At 53.6% G+C, this 22549-nt stretch overlaps 2 protein-coding genes across 4 annotated transcripts; both read left to right on the top strand.

Moving 5' to 3' along the window:
- Positions 1–6672: 6672 nt before the first annotated feature.
- GNG8 (G protein subunit gamma 8) lies at positions 6673–10631 on the top strand. 2 transcript variants are annotated; one of them, XM_057533455.1, is made up of 3 exons: positions 6673–7906; positions 10052–10137; positions 10451–10631. In XM_057533455.1, exons 1-3 carry the CDS (start codon positions 7879–7881, stop codon positions 10577–10579), a joined length of 243 nt encoding a protein of 80 aa, XP_057389438.1. In that variant the 5' UTR covers positions 6673–7878; the 3' UTR covers positions 10580–10631. The 2 variants fall into 2 exon arrangements, with proteins under 2 accessions (XP_057389438.1, XP_057389439.1); XM_057533456.1 differs by having other exon boundaries at positions 6673–8761.
- Positions 10632–16965: 6334 nt separating this feature from the next.
- Positions 16966–21816, top strand: PTGIR (prostaglandin I2 receptor). Of its 2 annotated transcripts, XR_009006076.1 has the most exons (4): positions 16966–17082; positions 17434–18321; positions 19366–20401; positions 20539–21816. XR_009006076.1 is itself a non-coding variant. In XM_057534160.1 (3 exons), exons 1-3 carry the CDS (start codon positions 16966–16968, stop codon positions 19750–19752), a joined length of 1392 nt encoding a protein of 463 aa, XP_057390143.1. In that variant the 3' UTR covers positions 19753–21815. The 2 variants fall into 2 exon arrangements, 1 of the variants encoding a protein (XP_057390143.1); XM_057534160.1 differs by having other exon boundaries at positions 19366–21815.
- Positions 21817–22549: the final 733 nt, after the last annotated feature.

Below are 22549 nucleotides of genomic sequence, written 5' to 3'. Positions count from 1 at the left end.
CTGCATTGGCAGGCAGACTCTCAACCACTGCGCCATCAGGGAAGCCCCATAATCAGTTTGATGTGCATCCTTGTATGTTTTCCTTTATGTGTTTGCATACATATATGAATCTTGTAGCTATATAAATATATGTAACTATATATATGCATATACATATAGTTACACTCTATATAGGTAAAACTATATATTTACATAAATTGAGCCATATGTATGCCTTGTTTATCAATTTTTTTTGTTATCTGTGCCTGGAGATTTCTATATGCGAAGGATTTTAATTAACTGAGTCTCTGAAGGTTTAGTACTATTTAGCTTTTCTCTTTATTTTATTTTATTTGTTTATGCTTTTCTATTTCTTCTTATGTCAGTTTTACTAAGTTGTATTCTAGGGATTTGTTCATTTCATCTAAATTTAGATGACATATTTTCCTATCACTGTAGTAGCTGCATACGATTCCATGGGGTTGGGGGTACCCATAATCTAACCCTGTTGTCAGCTCCTCAGTTCCTTTGCTATTTTGGACCTTGCTGCAGTTATGTCCTTGTACATGCCTCTTTTTTACATATATGTATTTCTGTAGGATCCACTCCTAGAAATAGACTTGCTTGGTCATTACAGTACCATCATTTAAAAATTTTTAATTGACATGGTCACACTTCCTTCCCCTGAGACTGCCCTCAGTTGACATTTCCAACAGCAATTTCTGAGATGCCCATTTTTCCACTCCTTCACCAAACGAGATGCTATTAATCATTTTCATTTTGCCAATCTGGGGGGGGTTGCAGAATGGTGTTCTGTTTTAATTAGCATGTCTCCCTACTTTCTTTTTTTTTTAAATATTTATTTATTTATTTATTTGGGCTGTGCTGTGTCTCAGTTGTAGCATGCGGACTTCTTAGTTGTGGCACGCAGGCTTCTTAGTTGAGGCATGCAGGCTTCTTAGCTGTGACATGGGGGCTTCTTAGTTGCAGTATGCGGCCTCTTAGTCGCGGCTTGCAGGATCTTAGTTCCCCGACCGGGGATTGAACCGGGGTCACCGCAGTGAAAGTGCTGTGTCCTAACCACTGGACTGCCAAGGAACTCCCAAAGTTATTTTTTAAAGTTTGTGGGAAAAGTCATTGCTTCTCAAGCCCTTGGGAATATTTGCCCCATCTCTGTTTCATAAAAGGGGCAACTAAAGCCAAAAGGGGAAGGGACTTGTCTAAGGATACACAGGCCACACAGTGGTCAAGACGGTTGAAGTACAGATGGCTGACCTTTCTTCCTTTTTAAGATTTTAGTGCTTAATCGTAAAAAATAACAGCTGACACTCAATGAACACTTATTTTATATGCCAGACTCTAGTCTCAGTGACTCATTTAATCCTCACAGTTTCATGGAGGTAGATATGATTATTATGCCCGTTTTACAGATGGAGAAACCGAGGCACAGATCTCTTGAGTAACTTACCTGAAACCAATAAGTAGCAAAGCCAGAATTTAAGTTCAGACTGTCTAAGAGTCCATGCTGTTAGCCATTGCCCTATAAGCCTATTTCTATATGGATCATCTCTAGACGGATACACAAGGAACTGCTCACAGGGATAGGGGCTGGGGGGGGGGCAGGAGGGGATGTTAACATAATAAATATAAAAATTCTATAATTTTTAAAGGTGATAAGGACTGTGGGGGGAAACTGAGCAGAGATATGACGGAATTGGGAGGGATGGGGGAGGAGAGGAGTTTGTGATGTTAAGTAGAGTGATGAGAGGTGGTCTAATTGAGAGGGTGACATTTGAACAGAGACCTGAAGGAGGTGGGGGAGTTAGGCTTGTGGATCTCTTGGGGAAGAACCTCCCAGGCAGAGGGGTCAGCCACTGCTGAAGCCAAAACAGTGCCTAGTATGTTGGCAAAATAGCCAGGAATCCAGCATGTCTGGAGCAGTGAGTGAGGGGGAGAAGAGGGGAAGGCGAGGGCAAAGAATGATTGGGACCACTGCATCCTGTGGGGCCTCGTGGGCCATGGTAAGGAATTTGGCTTTTACTTCTCCGGAGATGGGAGCCATGGGAGAACTCAGAGAAGAAGAGGGACTTAGGTGTTTGGAGGGGAAGAGGGGGTTAACAGTTCTATGGAAATATAATTCACTACCATAAAATTCACCCATGTAAAAGATAGAGCTCAATAGCTTTTGTTTCTTTATTTTCCTTTCCTTGTGATGAGAGCCTTTAAGATTGACTCTTAGCAACTCTCAAATGTTCAATACAGGATTATCAACTATAGTCACCATGTTGTACATTACATCCCATGACATTTCTTTTATAACTGGAAATTTGCTTTTGATCCCCTTCACCCATTTTGCCCATCCCCCCCACCCCTCTGACAACTATCGGTCTGTTCTCTGTACCTATGAACTTGGTTTTGTTTTTGTTTCTATTTATTTATTTATTTAGCTGAAGGACTGTATTTTATTTAATTATTTTTAGTTTTAGTTTTTATTGAAGTATAGTTGATTTACAATGTTGTGCCTGTTTTTGTTTTTAGATTCCATATATAAGCGAGACCATGTGATATTTGTCTTTCTCTGTCTGACTTATGTCACTTGTTGTCCATCCATGTTGTCGCAAAAGGCATGATTTCCTTCTTTTTTATGCCTGAATAATATTGCATTATATTCAAATTTTCTTTATTCAGGCACCCATCGATGAACACTTAGGTCGCTTCTATAATCTTGGCTATTGTAAGAAATGCTGCAATGAACACAGGGGTGCATATATCCTTTCAAATTAGTGTTTTCATTTTCTTCAGATAAATACTCAGAAGTGGAATTGCTGGATCATACAGTAGTTCTATTTTTAATTTTTTGAGGAAACTCCATACTGATTTCCATAGTGGCTGCACCAGTTTACATTCCTAACAATAGTGCAGGAGGGTTCCTTTTTCTCCACATCCTCGAAAACATTTGTTATGACTTGTCTTTTTGATGATGGCCGTTCTGATAGGGGTGAGGTGATATCTCATTGTGGCTTTGATTTGCATTTCCCTGGTGATTAGCGATGTTGAGCACCTTTTCATGTACCTGTTGGCCGTCTGTATGTCTTCTTTGGAAAAATGTTTATTCAGATCCTCTGCCCATTTTTAAATCAGATTTTTTTTTCTTTTGCTATTGAGTTGTATGAGTTCTTTATATATTTTGGATATTAATCCCTTATCCTGTGCATGGTTTGCAAATATTTTCTCCCTTTCTGTAGGTTGCCCTTTCATTTTGTTGATAATTTCCTTTGCTGTGTAGAAGCTTTTAATTTGATGTAGTCCCACTTGTTTATTTTTGCTTTTGTTGCCTTTGCTTTTAGTGTCAAATCCAAAAAATCATCTCCAAGACTGATGTCAAGGAGCTTACCACCTATGTTTTCTTCCAGGACTTTTGTGGTTTCAGGTCTTAGTTTCAAGTATTTAATCCATTTGAGTTACTTTTTGTATATTCTTCTACATGTAGTTGTTCAGTTTTCAGAACACCATTTATTGAAGAGACTATCTTTTCTCTATTGTATATTCTTGGCTCCTTTGTTGTAAATTAATTGCCCATGTATGCATGGGTTTATTTCTGGGCTCTCTATTCTGGTCTATTGATCTATGTGTCTGTTTTTGTACCAGTACCATATTGGGTTTTTTTAAAAAATTTTTATTGGCGTATAGTTGCTTTACAATGTTGTGTTAGTTTCTACTGTACAGCAAAGTGAATCAGCTATACATATACATATATCCCCTCTTTTTTGGATTTCCTTCCCATTTAGGTCACCACAGAGCATCAAGTAGAGTTCCCTGTGCTATACAGTAGGTTCTCATTAGTTATCTATTTTATACATGGTATCAATAGTGTATATATGTCAATCCCAATCTCCCAATTCATCCCATCCCCCCCTTTCCCCCTTGGTATACATACATTTGTTCTCTACATCTGTTTCTCTATTTCTGCTTTGTAAATGAGATCGTCTATACCAATTTTTTTTCAGATTCCACATATATGCGTTAATATACGGTATTTGTTTTTCTCTTTCTGACTTACTTCACTCTGTATGACAGTCTCTAGGTCCATCCACATCTCTACAAATGACCCGATTTTGTTCCTTTTTATGGCTGAGTAATATTCCACTGTATATATGTACCACATCTTCTTTATCCATGCCTCTGTTGGAGAACATTTAGGTTGTTTCCGTGTCCTGGCTATTGTAAATAGTGCTGCAATGAACACTGGGGTGCATGAGTCTTTTTGAATTATGGTTTTCTCTGGGTATATGCCCAGTAGTGGGATTGCTGTGTCCATATTGTTTTAATTACTATACCTTTGTAATATAGTTTGAAACTAGGGTACATTATGCCTCCAGCTTTGTATTTCTTTCTCAAGATTGCTTTAGCTATTCAGGGTCTTTTGTGATTTCATACACATTTGAGAATTGTTTGTTCTATTTCTGTGAAAAATGCCATTGGAAATTTGATAAAGATTGCATTGAACCTGTAGATTGCTTTGGGTAGTATGGACATTTTAACAATATTAATTCTTCCAATCCATGAACACGGGATGTCTTTCCATTTATTTATGTCTTCTTCAATGTCTTTTTATCAATGTCTTATCAATGGCTTTTATTCTAGCCACAGAGTTGTGCTGTGACTATACTATCACCACAGTAAATTTCAGAAAATTTCCATCATCCCAAGTAGAAATTCTGCACCCCTCACTTGTCATCCTCCAGTCTCCCCAGCCCCTGGCAACCACTAATCTACTTTTGTCTCTGTAGAGTTGCCTGTTCTGGACATATAAATGTAATCCTGCAATATGTGGTCTTTTGTAACTGCGTCTTTCACTTAGCATAATGTTTTCAAAGTTCATGCATGTTGTAGCATGTGTCAGTACTTCATTTCTTTTTATTGTCAAATGACAGTCCACTGTTTGGATGTACCACATTTAGTTTATCCATTCATCAGTTGATGGATATTTGGGTTGTTTCCACTTTGGGGCTATTGTGGATAATGCTGCTATGAACATTCATGTACAAGTTTGTGTGTGAACATATGCTTTCATTTCTCTTAGGTAGATACCTAAGAATGGAATTGCTGGGTCATCTGGTAACTCTGTAATCTTTTGAGGAACTGCCAGACTGTTTTCTAAAATGGCAGCATCATTTTACATTCCCACCAGCAGTGTATGAGGGTTCCAGTTTCGCCATTCTCACTAACCCTTGCTATTATTATCTGGGGACTTTGTTAGGGCCCCTCTGGCTGCTCTGTGAGGAACAGGCTGAGGGAGACAGAGTTAGAAGCTGGAAACCCAGTGAGCAGCGACTATAACAGTCCAAGCTGGAGGGCATGGTGCCTGGACCAGAGTGGGGGCAGCAGAGGAGGTGAGAAGTGACTGAATTGTGGACAGACTTTGAAGATGGAGTTAATTGGATCTGTTGCTAGATCAGTTGTGGGGTGTGAGAAGAGGAGGGGAGTCAAGATTGACCCCAAAGATTTACTATCAACTGAGATGGGTAAGACTGTGGTAGGAGTTTGGCGGGTGGAATTAGGAGCTCAGTTTTGGACCACTGAATTTGAGATACTCTAGACATCCGGGTGACAGTGTTCAATAGGGATTGGGTATTCGATACTAGAATTACTGTTGGCGTTCACTGCACGTTTCTTTCTTTTCTTTTCATTTTTTTAAATATTTTTTTTGGCAGTGCCAGGCAGCGTGCAGGATACTAGTTCCCCGACCAGGGATCGAACCCGTGCCCCTTGCGTTGGAAGCGCTGGGTCTTAACCACTGGACGGCCAGGGAAGTCCCACTGCATGTTTCTTGAATAATTAAAGTCAGAACTGAATCCGAATCCAGGGTCTCAGTTTCTCCCTCCAGAAAATGGGGCCAGTAATACCATTGTCATGAGTCTGGGAAATTCCTGTGCAACACAGGGCAGGATTGCACATTTGGAAACTAAGGTTATGCGTAGGGTGGAAAGGTCTGCAACTGGGAAGAGAAATGGAGGTTACGCTCCGTTCAGTCAGTGTACCCCTGTCCATCTCCCCCGCCCCCAGCCTCTGGCTGCCGTCGGAGAGAGGGAGGGGAGACTGGGTTGTCACCCTGTCTTTCCCCGCTCTAAGCTGCGTTTCCTCCTCGGGGGCTGCCCGGGCCAAAACTGCTGATGGAAACCAGCTGCGGAAGGCGCCGAGGTTCGGCGTACGCCCAGGCCCCTCCCCGGCGCCGGCCGACCCCGCTAAGGGAGGGGGACGGGGGCGCCCTAACTCCCCTCCGCTCTTCCGCAGCCGGGCCCGGGGCCCTGGCACGTCCGGCGCGCCTGATGCTTTCCAGATGTGAGCCTGGTTCCCCTCCCCCACCTGGCCCCGTTCCCGCGGGGTAGAAGGGAGGGGAGCTAGAGTCCGATACCCCCCTATCAAATCGCTACCAGGGACCCCGGCCCGTATCCCCTCCCGGCAGGTCTCGTTTCCCTGTTCAAGCGGTAAAAACCGAATTGGGATGGGCTGAGTGCAGTAGAGACGAGGCTCTCCCCCACCTCCACCTCTTCCCCGGGCTCTGCCTCAGCCCCTCCCGCAGCCCACTCGGGGGACACGCCGCACCCAGGCCACGCCCCGACCGACCCGCCCCCCGAACACTCCCCTTATAAACCCCGCCCCGAACCACCACGCCCCTTTGGCTGCCCGGAGGTCTGGCCCCGAGGGCAGGTCCCTCGGACGCGCCTCCGCCTTCAGGTCCCCTGCGGAGGGCGCGGTCTGAGTTGTCTGTCTCTCTACCCCGCTCTGTTTTGTGTCTCTGGGTGTCTGTGTTTCTCGGTCACTATTTCTGTCTCTGTACTTTTCTGTGTGTCTCTCTTGTACCCTGTACGTCTCTATGTCTGTCTCTCTCTGCAACCCTCTGCCTGTCTCTGTCTCTCTTAGCCCCTAGGTCTCTATCTCTCCAAATTTCCGTCTCTGTGTCCCTATCTCTCTCTGCCTCTGTCTCTCCCTGCGTCTCTCTCTCCCTTTCTGAATTTCTGTGTCCCAGTCCATCTTCAATGATCTCCCTCTAGCTCCCTCCACCTTTCTGTGTCTCTTTCCCACGTCTGCATGCCTAGCCGGATAGCGGGGGCGCCTTGCCCTCAGGGTTTCCACAGCCTCCTACGGCTTTGGCGCCGGCGGGGTGGGCAGCTCGGCAGGCCGCGGGCGCCCCCGTGTGGCCCACAGGGGGCTGTAAGGAGAGGACAGCAGCCCGCACGGGTGTGCCTGGTGCAGAACACTGTGGCCGCCCGTGGGTGACACCGGGAGGTAGTGTGTGACGCCAAGAGACTCACTGTGTGAGTGTGTACTACTTGAGATCGCGCGTGACGCCAGAGGTTGTGTGTGGCTGTGTGACCTTGTGAGATTTTCTGTGACAACCAGAAACAGGGTGTGACTGTGTGAAATCGTGTTACACCGAGACGTTGTGTGTGACAGTGTATGTGAGGTGACCGAGATGACCTATAGGTGACTGCGTGTGACACCGTGAGGTTGGGTGTCCCTGAGACACTATTTGGGGGATGTTTGTGACATCGAGAAACCATATGTGAGCAAGAGATCGTGTGTGACAGTGTGCAACATGGTGAGGACAGGAGAGTTGTGTGTGTCACACGGGCGGATGATGTGTGAGAGAGGGTGAGAATGAATGAGTGTGATCCACCAAGTAATGATGTGAGAAGCAGTGTGAGAGGCCCCGGGGGCGGGGGAGCTGGATGTGAGAGAGTGACCATGTGAGTGTGAAACAGGATATGTCAGCCACACTGATGACGTATGAGAAGCTGGGTAGGACTGTGTGTAACACAGATCGTGTGGGACACTGAGACTGGCCCAGTGTCCTGACAGTGCATTAGAGAGTGTTCAACCGTCCTGGGCACTCAGATGGGTGTACAAGAGAAACCTCGTGTGTGTAAGTGTACGTGTGTGACACCAGGAGATTGCGGTGTGAGGGCGACAGCTGTGTGTGACACATTGTGTAAGGCTCGGCATGACATCTTGAGAGATTGTGTGCGATCCTGTGCGGAGCTGTGTGTGTATACTTGACACTCTTGAGTTGTGTAACATGTCACCGGTGAGGATGGGCCAGACTCGGAGAGACTGTGGGGGGCTGCGTGGCATTTTGAGAGGCTGTGTGACTGTGGCGCTCTGGGAGGTTGTGTGTTGAGCACAGCTGGTTCAGGAGACTGTGTGCAGCACCGTGTGACACAGCGAGATATTGTGCATCTCTCTGCCAGGGACTGAGTCTGCTTGCTGAGAGGGGTCGTCTGGGATGGGGTGACACTGAGGTGGGGGATGTGACAGGGTGGCAGAGCATATGTAATGGAGTGAGAGGCTGTGTGGGACCCACAGGAGAGATTTGTGTGACTGTGGAATAAATGCAGCAGAGCGTGGGGCACATCTTGAGAGACTGTCTTTACCTGTGAGTGTGTGTATGTGTGTGCGTGTGTGTGTGTGTGTGTGTGTGTGTGTGAGAGAGAGGGACAGAGATAGAGACAGAGATTGAGAGGGGAGACTGCGAGAGAGATAGAGGGAGAGAGAGGCACAGAAACACAAAGACAAAGAGGGGGACGGACAGACATAACAAGAGGACCCAGAGAGACAGAGGCGAGGCAGCGAGGGCGAAGGGGATGGTGGTGGCAGTGGCAGGAGGAGGCGGGTCCTCAGAGACTGTGCCCCAGGAGAGGGGGCGGGGCTGAGGGGGGACCCAGACGCTGCTTCCCAGCCTCTGCCACCCGCCCGCCATCCCGGCCCTGAGCAGCAACAGGTAGGAGGCTCTGGTCTTGGCCCCGACAGCTAGTTCCTCTGCCTGGGAATGAATGGATGCGTGAGTGAATGAATGACTTTATACTTCTGCATCTCCATCAGCCTGTCTCTCCCTCTGTCCCTCCATGTGCCCCTCTCTGTCCCCCTTCGTCACTCCATCTCTCCTCCTGCCCTTCCACTTCCTTCTCTCTGTCCCCCTGCCCCTTCTCTCCTCTGTCCCTTTACCTCCTCTGTGCCTCTCTCTCCCCCTCCTCGCTGTCCCTCCCTCTACCGCTCCGTTTGTCCCTCTCTATCCTCTCCCACTCCATCACTCCATCCCTCCCCAACCCTTCCATCTCCCCTTCTCTATCCTCCCTCTGTCCCTTCGTCCCCTCTGTGCTTCCCTCCCCCTGTATCACTCTGTCCCTTTCTTTACCCCTCTATTTGTCTCCCTCTCTCTCTGCTCCCTCCATCACTCCGTCCCTCCCCATCTCTCCATCTTTCTGTCCCTCCTCAGTCTCTTTATTCCCCCCTGTGCCTCAGTCTCTGCCTCTGTCATTTTGTCTCTTCCTCTGCCCCTCTGTCTGTCCCTCTTTCCATCCTCTCTGCCCCTCTCCCAGTCATGGCTGGGTTGCCCCCCTCTCCAGCCCTCTCCCTGGCTGCTAATGAGCAAGAGGAGCCTTTGAAGTGGCCAGAGCTGGGGTTGTGGGGGGGCTCCCCGAGGGGGGCGGAGGGGGCAGCTGCTGCGAAGGCCCTAATGAGGCCCCCTCTGGGCCCCTCCCGCCGTGATCTTAATTCCTCCTTCTCCCTGGAGCCACCGCTAATTGGCCTGGGGAGGGCCCCCTCCTGGCTCATGCTCTATCCCCGGGAGGTGAAGACACCTGGATCCCTGGATCTTGATCCAACACCTGTGGCCCTGTCCTTCTGTCCCTCCCTCCACCTGCCTCGCAGCCTCCCATCTGTGCTTCCCTCCCGGCTTCCCTCTCCTCTCTCTGTTCCTCCCTCCACCTGACTCTAGGTACCCCATCCGTGCACCCCTCCACCCCTCCACTTGCCCCTCTCCTCTCTGTTCATCTGTCCCTCTTTCGGCCGGCTTCTTGGTCCCCCATCTGCGCAGATCTTCATCTCTCCCCTTCTGTTTTCCTGTTCCTTCCTCCACCTTCCTCTGGGCACCCCTTTCGTGCGCCCTTCCACGCACGCCCCTGTTACTGGGTCCCATCACCACCGCCATCCCTATCTGGGGACCCAGCTTTGCCCTAGCCTGCCCCTCCGCCCCGACTCCCGCCGGCTTTTAACCCTGTCCCCGCCGCAGCCATGTCCAACAACATGGCCAAGATAGCGGAGGCCCGGAAGACGGTGGAACAGCTGAAGCTGGAGGTGAACATCGACCGTATGAAGGTGCTGGGTCGGGGTGGGGAGGAAGGCGGGGGCTCCGGGGCTGGGGTTTGGACCGGTCAGTGTTGGGAGTGGGGCCGGGAGCCGTGGAGAGATCCCCTTCGGAACCGGACAGAACCCGGGGAGGGGGCCTAGACAAGGGGGCGGAGCCCAATAAGGGACGTGGCCAGAGCTAAGGCGGGGCCCAAGGGCGGGCCGGGGAATGGGAGCGGTCCGGACAAGGGGGCGGGGTCTGATAAGGGGCGGGCCTGATCCGAGAAGGGGCCCAGGCAAAGGGCGGGGCGGGGCGTGAACATCTCCACCTGGGTGCCCGCAGGTGTCACAGGCGGCGGCCGAGCTCCTGGCCTTCTGCGAGGCTCACGCCAAAGACGACCCGTTGGTGACGCCGGTACCCGCCGCAGAGAACCCCTTCCGCGACAAGCGCCTCTTTTGCGTCCTGCTCTGAGCCCTCCCGACAGCTTACCCTCCCATGTCAAAGTATGAATCCAATAAACGTGTTGACTGTGGTGGTGCCTGTGCTTTCGGGGAAACTGAGGCACGCGCAGAGCTTGGGGCCACCGTAGGGGAGCCGGTGTCCCGTCTCACCCCTTCTGAGTGTGTGTGGAGTGTCTGGCGGGGCGTGAGGTTATGCAGGGTTTGTGGATGCGGAGGGGTTAGGGGAGGAAATGAGCGCTCCTGGCTCTGGCCTCCACAGAGTGTTCCGCGATCCTGAATTTATTTAATCGACCCAGCAGCCTCAGAAAGCAGCTGGCTACTTGTATGACACCCATTTTGCAGATGTGGAAACTGAGCCAAAGGTGGCTAGGAGATAATGGGGTGAAAACTGGACTCCAGCGCTCCCTGAACCTCTCAGCTGGCCTCTCTTCTCTCCTCCCTCCTGGGTTGGAGGTTCTTAGAATCCCCAGTGTCCACCTTTCTCATCCCCTGAATGATTCCACCCCCTTTTCCCACATCTGGTTAGTCCCTGACACAGGCCCCCCTCTCCTTAAGCACTGAACTTCTCTCTGTTCATTTATTCATTCTTCCGAACACTCCTGGCCCTGTGCTGGTTGAAACTGGGGACATGGCCATGACTGAGACAGTCCTGGCCCTGGGCTCCTGGGGCTCAGAATCCAGTGGGAGAGACAGACCTGTCCCCAGATAGTGATGATTCAGAGTGGGCAAGGCTGGGATGGGGGAATTCAGAGGGAATGCCTGACTCAGCTTGAAGGTCCAGGAGGGCTTCCTGGAGGAGGGAACATCTGTGCTGGGACATGGTGATAATAAAACTTGGGGACCCAGGGGACTTCCCTGGCGGTCCTGTGGTTAAGACTCTGTGCTTCCACTGCAGGGGTAACGGGTTTGATCCCTCGTCGGGGGAAATAAGATCCTGCATGCCGCAGGATGTGGCCAAAAAAACCCCAAAAAAATCAAACACAAAAACTTGGGGACTCAGAGAAGAGAGATGTGTGGCTACGGGAGACAAATTAGTGTATGCATTCCTCCCGATTTCCTTTGTTCTGGGGACACAGGTGACTATGACAGCCCTGGTTCCTGTCCTGTGTTTCCCATGTCACACATTGGTGGTCTGCAGGACCTATATAGCCTGCAGTTAGATAGGAGTACTTCACATAAAAGTCCATATTTCTGGCTTCTTCCATTTGGAAGGGCTGGTGACCTCAGACCTGCACAACCCTGCAGGGTGACCAGAGGCTATGAGATGGACCCTGGGCCTTCTAGTTTGCCAAAGTCCCCACCATACCCTATTGTCTCCCAGTTAAGGAGGCTGAGAGTCAGTTACTATTTATCACAGGCCTGTGCCGAGGGCTTCCTACAGAGGAATGAAGAGAAATGTAAAATATCTTGAACCCATGTCTCTGTTGAAAATAAAGAAATGCAAACTGGACTTCCCTGGTGGCACAGTGGTTAAGAATCTGCCTGCCAATGCAAGGGACATGCATTCCAGCCCTGGTCCAGGAAGATCCCACGTGCCACGGAGCAGCAACTAAGCCCACGCGCCACAACTACTGAGCCTGTGCTCTAGAGCCCGCGAGACACAACTACTGAGCCCGCAAGCCACAGCTACTGAAGCCCGTGTGCCTAGAGCCTGTGCTCCGCAACAAGAGGAGCCACCGCAATGAGAAGCCCGTGCACCACAACAAAGAGTAGCCCCCGCTCACCACAACTAGAGAAAGCCCGCGCGCAGCAACGAAGACCCAACGCAGCCAACAATAAATAAATTAATTAAAAAAAAAAAAAAGAAATGCAGGCTGGGTGACCTGTGGGTTTGGTTAATTATTTTACCTGGTTGGTCCAAGGGCCACTGAGTTTGCAACCTCTCCCCTCTCCTCACTCTCTCTTGTCTTGAGACTGCACCCTGGATCTGGATGAAGATGGCTCACTGGGCCTCCCCTCCCCAGAAAGAGACTGTGCCTGCGTCTGGCAAGTGCTCCATTATTCACATTGGATTAGGGTCCCCTGGGTCCCAACTCTGAGCTTCCTGTTGAATTGAGGCAAGAGAAGCTGTAATTATATCTCCCTCCTGTCTCCTACCTCTCAGCTGGCTCCGGTCTGGTTGCATCATGTCTGTGGGAGCCCCAGGGGAGATGGGGGACAGAGAGAGCCAAGGATGAGCTCGGGGTGGGGAGTGGGGGGAGGACGGATGCTGGGAGGGAAGTTGCCAGAAGGATTCTGGAATTTCACAGACCCAGCATCCTTGCATCTTAGAACCTGAAATGCAAAGGTATCTAGAATCCCAGGAACTTGAAAGGCTGGAATTCTGGAGTCTTTGAACAGTGCGGGGCCAGGATGCTGGGGTCCAGCCCCCTTGTCGGGTTAGGATTCCGGAGCTCGGCACTTCAGGGGTGTAAGGATTTCTTGAGCCTGGACTGTTGGGATTTAGATCCTTTGAGCCCTGGGATCTTGGAGCTGGTCTCGGGGAATGGAAGCTGGGGAGAAGCAAGTGGGGCTGGCTGACCTGGTGGGGGGCAGGGAGTGGGAGGAAATGTCTGCCTGGAGAAGGAGGGGAGCTGGGTGAGCCTGCACCCAGACTGAGGCTGGGAGGGAGGAGAAGCCAGAAGGGAGAAGCCAGAGCAGGTCCTGGGTGACCAGCCTGCAAACCAGATAACCTCATTAGCGGGTATGACTGCGTAGCACCCGCTTCTGGTTACCCGCTGCTCTTTCCTGCCACCCCCAGCTCTGAAGTCAGCTCTGGGGTCCGGCCCAGGCTGGAGTCAGAGCCAGGCCAAGAGGCAGAGAGGTGGACGCCTGGGGTAGTGCTTGTGCCCAGCAGTTCTCTCCCACTTCACCCCAAACCCCAGGGCTGGGGGCTGCCCCACCCAGCTGTCGTCCCTCCACACCCCACCCATGTGCTTGGCACTGAGGGGCCGGGGGTAAGGGGTGGGGCAGCCCAGAGCCAGAAGGAGCCATAATCACGGCCATCACTTATTGGGAGTCCGGTTTCACAAGCCCCATCTCCCTTAATTCTCACGGTGGCCCCCAAAAGACTCTGTTTACCCCCATTTTACAGACATGGAAGACCGGCATGGAGAAGTGATGTCACCTGGTCAGCTGGGGCTTGAGGATGGAGTGGGAGGAGTCGATGGATGACTTCAGGAGGGGCTGGAGGGGTTCAAACGGGGCCTTGAAGAACAGAAGTGAGGGGATCTCAGGTGAGGTGCACAGCCCAGGCAAAGGTGGGAAAGGAGCGACAGAGCAGGGACCCCAGGAGCCGGAGAGGGAACCAACGGCCAGTAGGTAGGCAAGGGCCCATTGGTGGTGGAGAAAAGGGCGGTGGGCAGAAAAAACTGGCCCCTAGCTGGAGCGGCTGGGGCCTGCTAAGGAAGGAAGGGTCAGCATGGACCCACAGCGGCTCCTCACAGCGGTGAGTGGGCACAGGCGACAGGCGGGCCTGGCAGGCGTGAGCAGCTGGTGGCGCGTGTGCAGGGTACGAGGTGAGGCCAGCTTCCTCCCAGGGCAGGGCCAGAAGGACGGAAACCAGGGAGCCAGGAGAGGGTCGGGCGCAGGGCGGGCTGGCATCTTAGGTCAGGCAGGCCTGGGCAGGCAGCAGGAGGTGCCGGCGGCAGGTGTGGAAGGGCCCATCCCGGTCCCATTTCCTGCCCTGGTTGGTGCTTGCCCTCTTGAGGACACCCACCCGGATGGAATGACTCAGCCGAGGGCCTGCCCAGCCTCCAGCTATGACCTTCCTCTCCCGTCACTTTCGCTTGCCGCTTGGGACGGCGCCCCCATCGGATGGTGCCCTCTGAGCCCCTCTGCGCCCCTAGCCCTTGGCACACGGTGAGTGGGTTAGGGTTCGCTGGATGAATAACAACACCAACGGTAGCTGTTTGAGGACTTCCTAGAGGCAGGCAGGGTGAATTCTGTCTCTGACCTTCCAACAACATCCCAAGGGCATGGCAGCCATTTGATGAAGAACATCGAGGCTTAGAGACCCACGTGGGCCAACACAGCCGTAAAGAAACAGGTGGGCCCCAATAAACAGACACGCATGGACGCACCAGTAGACACAGATGCACAAAGAGACCTTAGAGGAAAGAATGCCCTCCACTGACACACACACACACACACACACATCACACTCACTAGGCTGATACGATGCTCGCTTAGGTCACACAATCCCACACATGAAGTTCACACATCCACAGTCCCTAGCACACCCCCTCCCAGGTACCCGTTCTTCCCCCCCTCCCAGAGCTGTGTGTCCATTTCCAGTTGTCTCTGGGCTGTCCTCTCTCTTCTGTGGCGCTGCCCCAGGGTCCCTCTGGGGAGGCCTGACTCGTGGCAGGGGGAGGGTGCTGACTCACCCATCCAGAGCAGTTCCTTCCCACAGCTCTTCCCGCCCCTGGAAGCCACCCCATTCCCAGCCCAGCCCAGTGGGGGTGACCTCTCGCCCCAGGGCACCCGGGTGGAAGGGGAACGCTTTGTGCCCTTGTCGTGGGGTGAGCGTGTCCAACACTGGCACGGACCCCAGGGACCCTTAGTCCCCTCCTTAGGAATGAGTTACAGTTACCACTTCTCCTGCCTGCTCTGGAGCCCAGAAATGATGCCAGGGTCGCCAGGGCTCCCGGCTCCCAGCGGCAAAAGTGGGGAAACTGAGGCCTGTGGGGGGGCCTGTCTGAGGCCCCGCTGGGCATGGGAGCAGCGTGGACTTTCTGAATGCTCAGCAGTGCCTGGTGGGGGCAGGAAGCCAGTGGGAGGGAAGTTCCAGGAACCAGAGCTCCACCCGCACCTCCTCCGGCACCCCTGCAACATGCCTGATGCAGAGACAGGACGCAAGCCTGCCAGGCATCACCCTCCATTAATGTGATAGAACTTCCTGAGCTCCCTCTGCTCTGCCTGGGATCGAAGAGAGTGAGGGCGGTACCACGTGGCCAGGAGGCCTGAGACACACACACACAGGCGCCCTCCGAGTGGGGCTGAGTGGTCATTCTCGGAGGCCCTGGTGTGGCTGGAGCTGGGGCATCCATCCTGGCGGAAGCTGGCGGTGCCAGCTGGGCATGGGTGATAGGGAGATGGAGGAGGGGGAGGGGGGAGGGGATTGTGGTCATGGAGGCGGGGGTGGCATGGCGATGGAGAGGGGAAGTCTGTAGCTGCCCAACGTCCAGTCCTTGGGGTCGGGAGCACCCTTCCTGGCCTTGGATGGGATACAGTATGTACACAGGCTCTCTCCTTGTTACAAAGAGGGGTCTGGGATGGGCCACGGGCCATGGTCGGCCACCAGGCCCATGAAGCCCATTGTACAGATTAGGAAACTGAGGTCCACTGGCTTCCCATCCTGGCCTGGGACTATCCCATAGCAAGCAGGTGGTCGAATTGGGACAGAAACTCCAGTCAAATGGAGTGAGACCTTGAATTTGTCATCTCTGCACTTAAACTGACTCCCTGAAAAATAAGAGGTGTCTGAGAAGGTCTCTGAGGTCCCATCTGGCCCTTATGGGTTGGGAGGCTGCATGGGAAGCCATGGGCTCAGTGGCAACAGGGACTGGTGACCGCTGTGCTGGCGTCTGGGACACACAGGCTGATCACACTGGCTGGAGGGTGGCGGCTCTGCGGCTGGTGATGTGTTTGCGGAGGAGTGGGAGAAATTAAGGAACGGCAGTGTTGGAGCCCTGGACGGCTGTCTGTGGCTAAAATATTATTCCTTGAAGTCAAGGTCACCAGAACTTGGCCTGAGGCCTGGGAGTGCTAGGGTGAGAGGCAAGAGGGCGGGAGGGTGCTCCCCTTTGATACTGAGCAGTGGAAACCCTGGCGGGGGGGGGGGGCGCTGGTCCCCTACCAGCAGATGCCAAGTCTCTCCTCCCCCCACACCCCCTCCCCAGGGCTCATGGAAGGAGTGAACTGTGTCCAGGGAAAAGAAAGCTCAGTAGTGCCTGGAAAACACTACATCAGGCAGGAATTTCCTGGTCATTTCTCAATCCTTGGGCAATGTTCTAACCCCGCAGGGCCTGAGCCCAGAATAGATGCCAGAAGCCACCCCAGACAGCCTTGCAGACTGGTCAGCTGTGCCCCTCAGGTCCCGCCCGGGTCCCTGCTGGCAAGCTCCCAACTCCAGGGTGATGATGACTCAGGTGATCCCCACCCGGGGCCGATGCTGGGAAGGGAAGAAAGCTGGCAGAGTCCTGAGTGTGCGAGGTGGCAGGTGGCTCGGTGATGGGGACGGTGAGAGGACACAAGGAGGGGGAGGGGGAGGCGGGAGATGGATGTCTTGGGGAGAGGGGATGGAGGGAGCGTGCCAGGGAAGGCGGGGACGGAGGCCAGGGCCCTCTGGAGAAAGCAGGGGGCGGGAACGTGGGGCAGAGAGAGGAAATGAAAAAGCCGGGGTGAGCAGGCAAGATGAGTAGGAAGGGAGGGAGGAGGGGGGGAAGTAGGGAGAAGCTGACACTCGGAGAGCGAGCAAGACCCCGGAGAAGGAGCGAGGGGACAGAGGAGGAGCTGAGAGAGACCGCAGAGGTGCAGTGAGGAGGGGCTGGGAAAGCAGAAACGCAGAGAAGGGAATAGACGGCTGTCGGGAGAGAGAGAGGGAGGGAGGGAGGGAGGCAGAGGGGGTGGACCAGGGAGGGGACAGAGACAGAGACACAGCAAGAGACAGAGACAGAGAAGGAAAGAACTAGGGGCTTGAAGAGGAAAAGACTAGACAGGGAAACAGATGTAGGGAAGGAAAGAAATAAGGGAAAGAGAGAGAGAGAGTACGGGAGGCTGGGGAAGACAGAGGGGAGAGAAATAGAAATAGACGGACGGTCGCACAACAAGAACTGCGGTGGGTTGACTGGGACCCTCCCTCCCCCCCACCTCCAACTGCAGCGAGGACCCCGGGGAGGGGAGCGCGGTGGTGGGCGTCGCAGGGGCGGACCCGGCTACCCCTCCGTCCCCACCTCCCACCGCGGGAACCCTTCCGGCCCGGGCGGCTGCGGGAGACCGGGGATGGCGGATTCGTGCCAGAACCTCACGTATGTGCGGGACTCGGTGGGCCCGGCCACCAGCGCCCTGATGTTCGTGGCGGGCGTGGTGGGCAACGGGCTGGCGCTGGGCATCTTGGGGGCGCGGCGACGGTCACGCCCCTCGGCCTTCGCGGTGCTGGTCACCGGGCTGGCGGTCACCGACCTGCTGGGCACGTGCTTCCTGAGTCCAGCGGTGTTCGCGGCCTACGCCCGCAACAGCTCGCTGCTGGGCCTGGCCCGGGGCCGCCCGGCGCTGTGCGATGCCTTCGCCTTCGCCATGACCTTCTTCGGCCTGGCCTCCACGCTCATCCTCTTCGCCATGGCCGTGGAGCGCTGCCTGGCGCTCAGTCACCCCTACCTCTACGCCCAGCTGGACGGGCCGCGCCGCGCCCGCCTGGCGCTGCCCGCCATCTACGCCTTCTGCACCGTCTTCTGCTCGCTGCCCCTGCTGGGCCTGGGCCAACACCAGCAGTACTGCCCGGGCAGCTGGTGCTTCATCCGTATGCGCTCGGCCGAGCTGGGTGGCTGCGCATTCTCGCTGGCCTACGCCAGCCTCGTGGCCCTGCTGGTGGCCGCCATCATCCTCTGCAACGGCTCGGTCACCTTCAGCCTCTGCCGCATGTACCGCCAGCAGAGGCGCCACCACGGCTCGCTGGTCCCCGGCCCCCGGGCGGGCGAAGATGAGGTTGACCACCTGATTCTGCTGGGCCTCATGACGGGCATCATGGCCGTGTGCTCCCTGCCTCTCACGGTGAGTCCCCTCGGCAGATCGGGGTGGGCGGTGGGGAGGAAGGCAGAGCCCAGCGCCATCCTCCATCGTTTGTACCCATTTCACAGATGGGGAAACTGAGACCCAAAGAGGTGAGAGGCTTTGTCCAGGGTCAAACAACTCCCAACTTGCTGGAGAAGTCTCCCCATTTGCTTCTGCCCCATTTGATTCCTTCTGACCCTTGTCTCCCCCTTCCACATCTCTAGCCCCCCAACCCTACCAATTCCACCCCCCCACCAACCTTCTCCTACCCCTGCAATGATAATAAGATCTGCCATTCATTGCTCTCTGTCCACCCTGTGCTCAGTGGTTTAGAAATCCTTTCTCCGATAATCTCCAAAATGATCTTATGCATCTATTCCACAAGCATTTAGCAAGAAATGTGACGAAGTCTCTGCCCTGTCACCCTTTTTACAGATGAGGGGTGATGATGTCTTTTGCCCATGATCACGCAGAGGCAGGTCTGCACCCTGGGCTCCTCTGATGCCAGAGTCTGATCTCCCCGCCACCATGCTCCCCACTTCCCCAGCCCCACCCATGGGTCTGCCCTTGGCATCTCCTGGCCTCGCCCCTTTCCTGCAGGAACTCCTGCCCTGCCCCTCCCAAATTGCAGCAGGGCCAACCCTGGTCCTGTGGCACCCAGTCATCCTGTCTATACTCTGGGCCTCGGTTTCTCTTTCTGTAAAACGCAAGGGCTGGGCTAGATCTGAGGGTCGTCAAACCTTTGGGGGGTTACAGAGGACTCAGAAACTGGACACACACAGACATAACCCTGGGACCCAGACCTACCGCCCCATCTCTCTCCCTCTAGGGCTTTGCTGGCTGTCTCCTGGGGCTTTCTCTCCCTCTGCTCCCCCGATGCACTTCTTTGTTAATTTTCATCTTATCTTATTTCCTTCCCCTTCCGACAGGCCACCCCTCCCTCATTTCTGCCAATGAGCAAGTGGGGGGAGGGGATCGAGGGTGGGGTGTGGGTGGGGGCAGAGGACTCGTGGGTGCTGCTTGACACCCTCACTCTGCCCTCAGATCCGCGGCTTCACCCAGGCCATCGCCCCGGACAGCAGTGAGATGGGGGACCTCCTCGCTTTCCGTTTCAATGCCTTCAACCCCATCCTGGACCCCTGGGTCTTCATCCTTTTCCGCAAGGCCGTCTTCCAGCGGCTCAAGCTCTGGTTCTGTTGCTTGTGCCCGAGGCCTGGCCAGGGTGACTTGCAGACGTCCCTCTCCCAGCCGCCCTCGGGGAGGAAGGGCTCAAGGGCCCCCACTGCTCTCGGGGGGAAGGAAGGGAGCTGGGTGCATTTGTCAGCCTGGGGCGAGGGGCAGGGGGCACCCTTGCCTGTCCCACAGCCATCCAGCAGCACCGTGGGAACACCGTCCAAAGTGGGGTCCGAGACAGCCTGCTCCCTCTGCTGACATCTGCCCCGTGATCTCCTGCCCTGTCTTCCGGGAGCAGGAGCCAGAAATTCAGGGACATGACCGATGGCTGCGGGTGGACAAGCCCAGAGATGGATCCTGGAGCCCAGCCGGCCAGAATGTTGACCCCCCTGGATTCAGGGGGTGATCAGCTGCTATTCCTCCTCCTTCAGGGTGACCACGATGGGCTGTGGGAGGAGGGAGAGAGGGAGAGGAAACAATTATCCTGGAGCATAAAAAGAGCAGTTCTCTCAAAATATCCGGTGGCCTGGGTGGCCTGGTCTGGCCCTCGCTTTGCCCATCCATCTCACTGTCTAAATATTTAGAAGGCAGAAGAGTTCCCAGCAGCTTCTGTGCACTCAGGTCTCATCTGGTTAGGCTTCTGGCTCTGATCCTCATTCATTCAGGGTGCCCTGGATACCCACCCCAAACCCCCGGCGGACAGCCCTGCCCTCTCCCAGTCTACTCCAAGAGCCACCCTCTCTCTGCCTCACGGGAGCCCAGGATTCTCCGACAAGCTCCCTGCTTCCCTTTACTTCTGATTCCCCATCAGACTTGGGAGGCCTGGTCCCCGCAGGGGAGGTGAAGAAGGGGAGACTTGCATTGTGGGTGACACCACTGGACAGGTGCCTGGAAACTGCATGGCTTGGTGAGTTGCAAGATGTGGATGGTGGGGCCCTGGGCTGGGGGAGAAGCTGGAGAATGAAGCGGTGGGAGGTACGGACCCCAGGGATGGCCCAGGAACTCAGACCTAAGTCCTGTGCCTGTCCCTATGCCCCCTCGCAGAGCCTCACTTCACCGCCTGTGTCCTGGGAACTGCCACAAAAATGTCATTCATTCATTCATTCATTCATTCAACAAATAGTGGGCGCTGACTCTACCAGGTGCTGGGGACACAGAGCAGTCTCGGCCCCACCCTGGACTCCTCTGGGGTGATTTCCAGCCTTCAGTTCCCCTTCTGACTGCTGGGGTAATGTTCAGCCATCCCCCCCTCCCCCCTTCTCGTTGCCATCCCCTGCCCTCAGGTACAGAATTCAAGGGTTTTCCAGGAGTGAACATGAAAGGAAGTGGTACTTCTGGTGGTGGGAGGAGGTGAATGGGAAAGCCCCCAGACTCAACCCCAGCCCTGGGTTCCCCTTTCTCACTTGGCTTCAGGGTTAAAACAATAAATCTGCCCCTGAGGAGGGCTGGAGGAGTAGATGAGGCATGAGCTTCCTATAAAGACAATAGCGGTGGCTAAAGTGAGTCCTTCGCCTCGTGAATTGCACCCTCCCGCTCCAGGCTGCTATTATTAGAGCCCTTCTACACAGGCTGGAATCAAGGTCCGGAGAGGGCCATCACCAGCCCCAGGAGAAAGCTCAGCCTGCAGGTGGAGCTGGGTTTGTGAGGGTTCCAAGGTTGTTTTTTTTTTTGGCCATGCCTCGCTGCTTGCGGGATCTTAGTTCCCTGACCAGCCATGGAAACCGTGCCCCCTACAGTGGAAGCCCAGAGTCCTAACCACTGGACCACCAGGGAAGTCCCTGGTCTATCTTTTTATCTCCTTAGCTCAGATCACTGTTGGGCTGATGAGTTTGCTTTGGTTTCCTTTTGCGTAGGATGGTGATCATAATCTAATACTTAGCTTACAAGGCTGTGCTGAGGATTAAATGATTACCCCGAAAAGCAATTTAGCACAGGGCCTGGAGTAAAGCCCACAATACGTGTTACTGTTACTGCCATTGTTGTTGTTGTGGCTATTGTAGTGGTCTTTGGCATCTGGGCAAATGCGGTTTGAAAACACTTTTCTCCATTGTTTTGACTTCTTCCCACCAGACATTATGTTTCATTTGAAGAGGTGTCTGCGAGAGTTAAAAATAGGTCAAACGACTGCTTAATGGGTATGGGGTTTCCTTTTGGGGTGATGAAAATGTCCTGGAACTAGATAGCGACGGTGGTTGTACAACATCGTGAATGTACTAAATGTCACTGAATGGTACTTTTTAAGATGGTTAAAATGGTACATTTTGTGTTATGGGTATTTTACCACAATAAAAAAAAATGTAATACTGAAAAAAAAATTGAGGAAGTTTAGAAACTTTTATAGCAGTCTTGCCAGAGTAATATTGTATCGCTTGAATTTATTTTTCATTTATTTTTAAAATATTTTATTTTATTTTATTTTATTTATTTTTGGCTGCGTAGGGTCTTCGTTGCTGCACATGGGCTTTCTCTAGTTGTGGCGAGCGGGGGCTACTCTCCATTGCAGTGCGCGGGCTTCTCATTGCGGTGGCTTCTCTTGTTGCGGAGCACGGGCTCTAGGCACGCGGGCTTCAGTAGTTGCGGCTCACGGGCTTAGTTGCTCTGCGGCATGTGGGATCTTCCCAGACTAGGGATTGAACCAGTGTCCCCCGCATTGGCAGGCGGATTCTTAACCACTGCGCCACCAGGGAAGTCCTATTGCTTGAATTTAATAGTTAAAATTTGACTTGTACCAAAACAAACCAAAAAACAGTTCAAGAAACATCAGGTGGGGTCCGGCCTTTGTTACCAATCCTGGCCCGGCCTCAGTGGGAACCAGCCCAGAGGTGCCCCTGGAGGACCGTGCAGAAGGGATGGGATGGAGGGGCTGCGTTTCAGGCAGGAGTCGAGGTGGGCCAGGGCTGCCTGTCCAGGCAAGACCCCGGGGGCGGGGGGCACGCTTGCCTCCTCTCTCTGCGCCGCCCCGGAAGGTGGGTCGGTTCTGGCCTCAGCATTCGCCGAATGGCAGCGCAGGGCTGGGCTTTTGAACCCACAGCATCCTCACCCAAGGTGGGTGCCA

This window comes from Balaenoptera acutorostrata, chromosome 19 (genome assembly GCF_949987535.1).
Source record: "Balaenoptera acutorostrata chromosome 19, mBalAcu1.1, whole genome shotgun sequence".
Classification (NCBI taxonomy): Eukaryota; Metazoa; Chordata; class Mammalia; order Artiodactyla; family Balaenopteridae; genus Balaenoptera; species Balaenoptera acutorostrata.
This window is presented reverse-complemented; position numbering and strand designations above follow the sequence as displayed.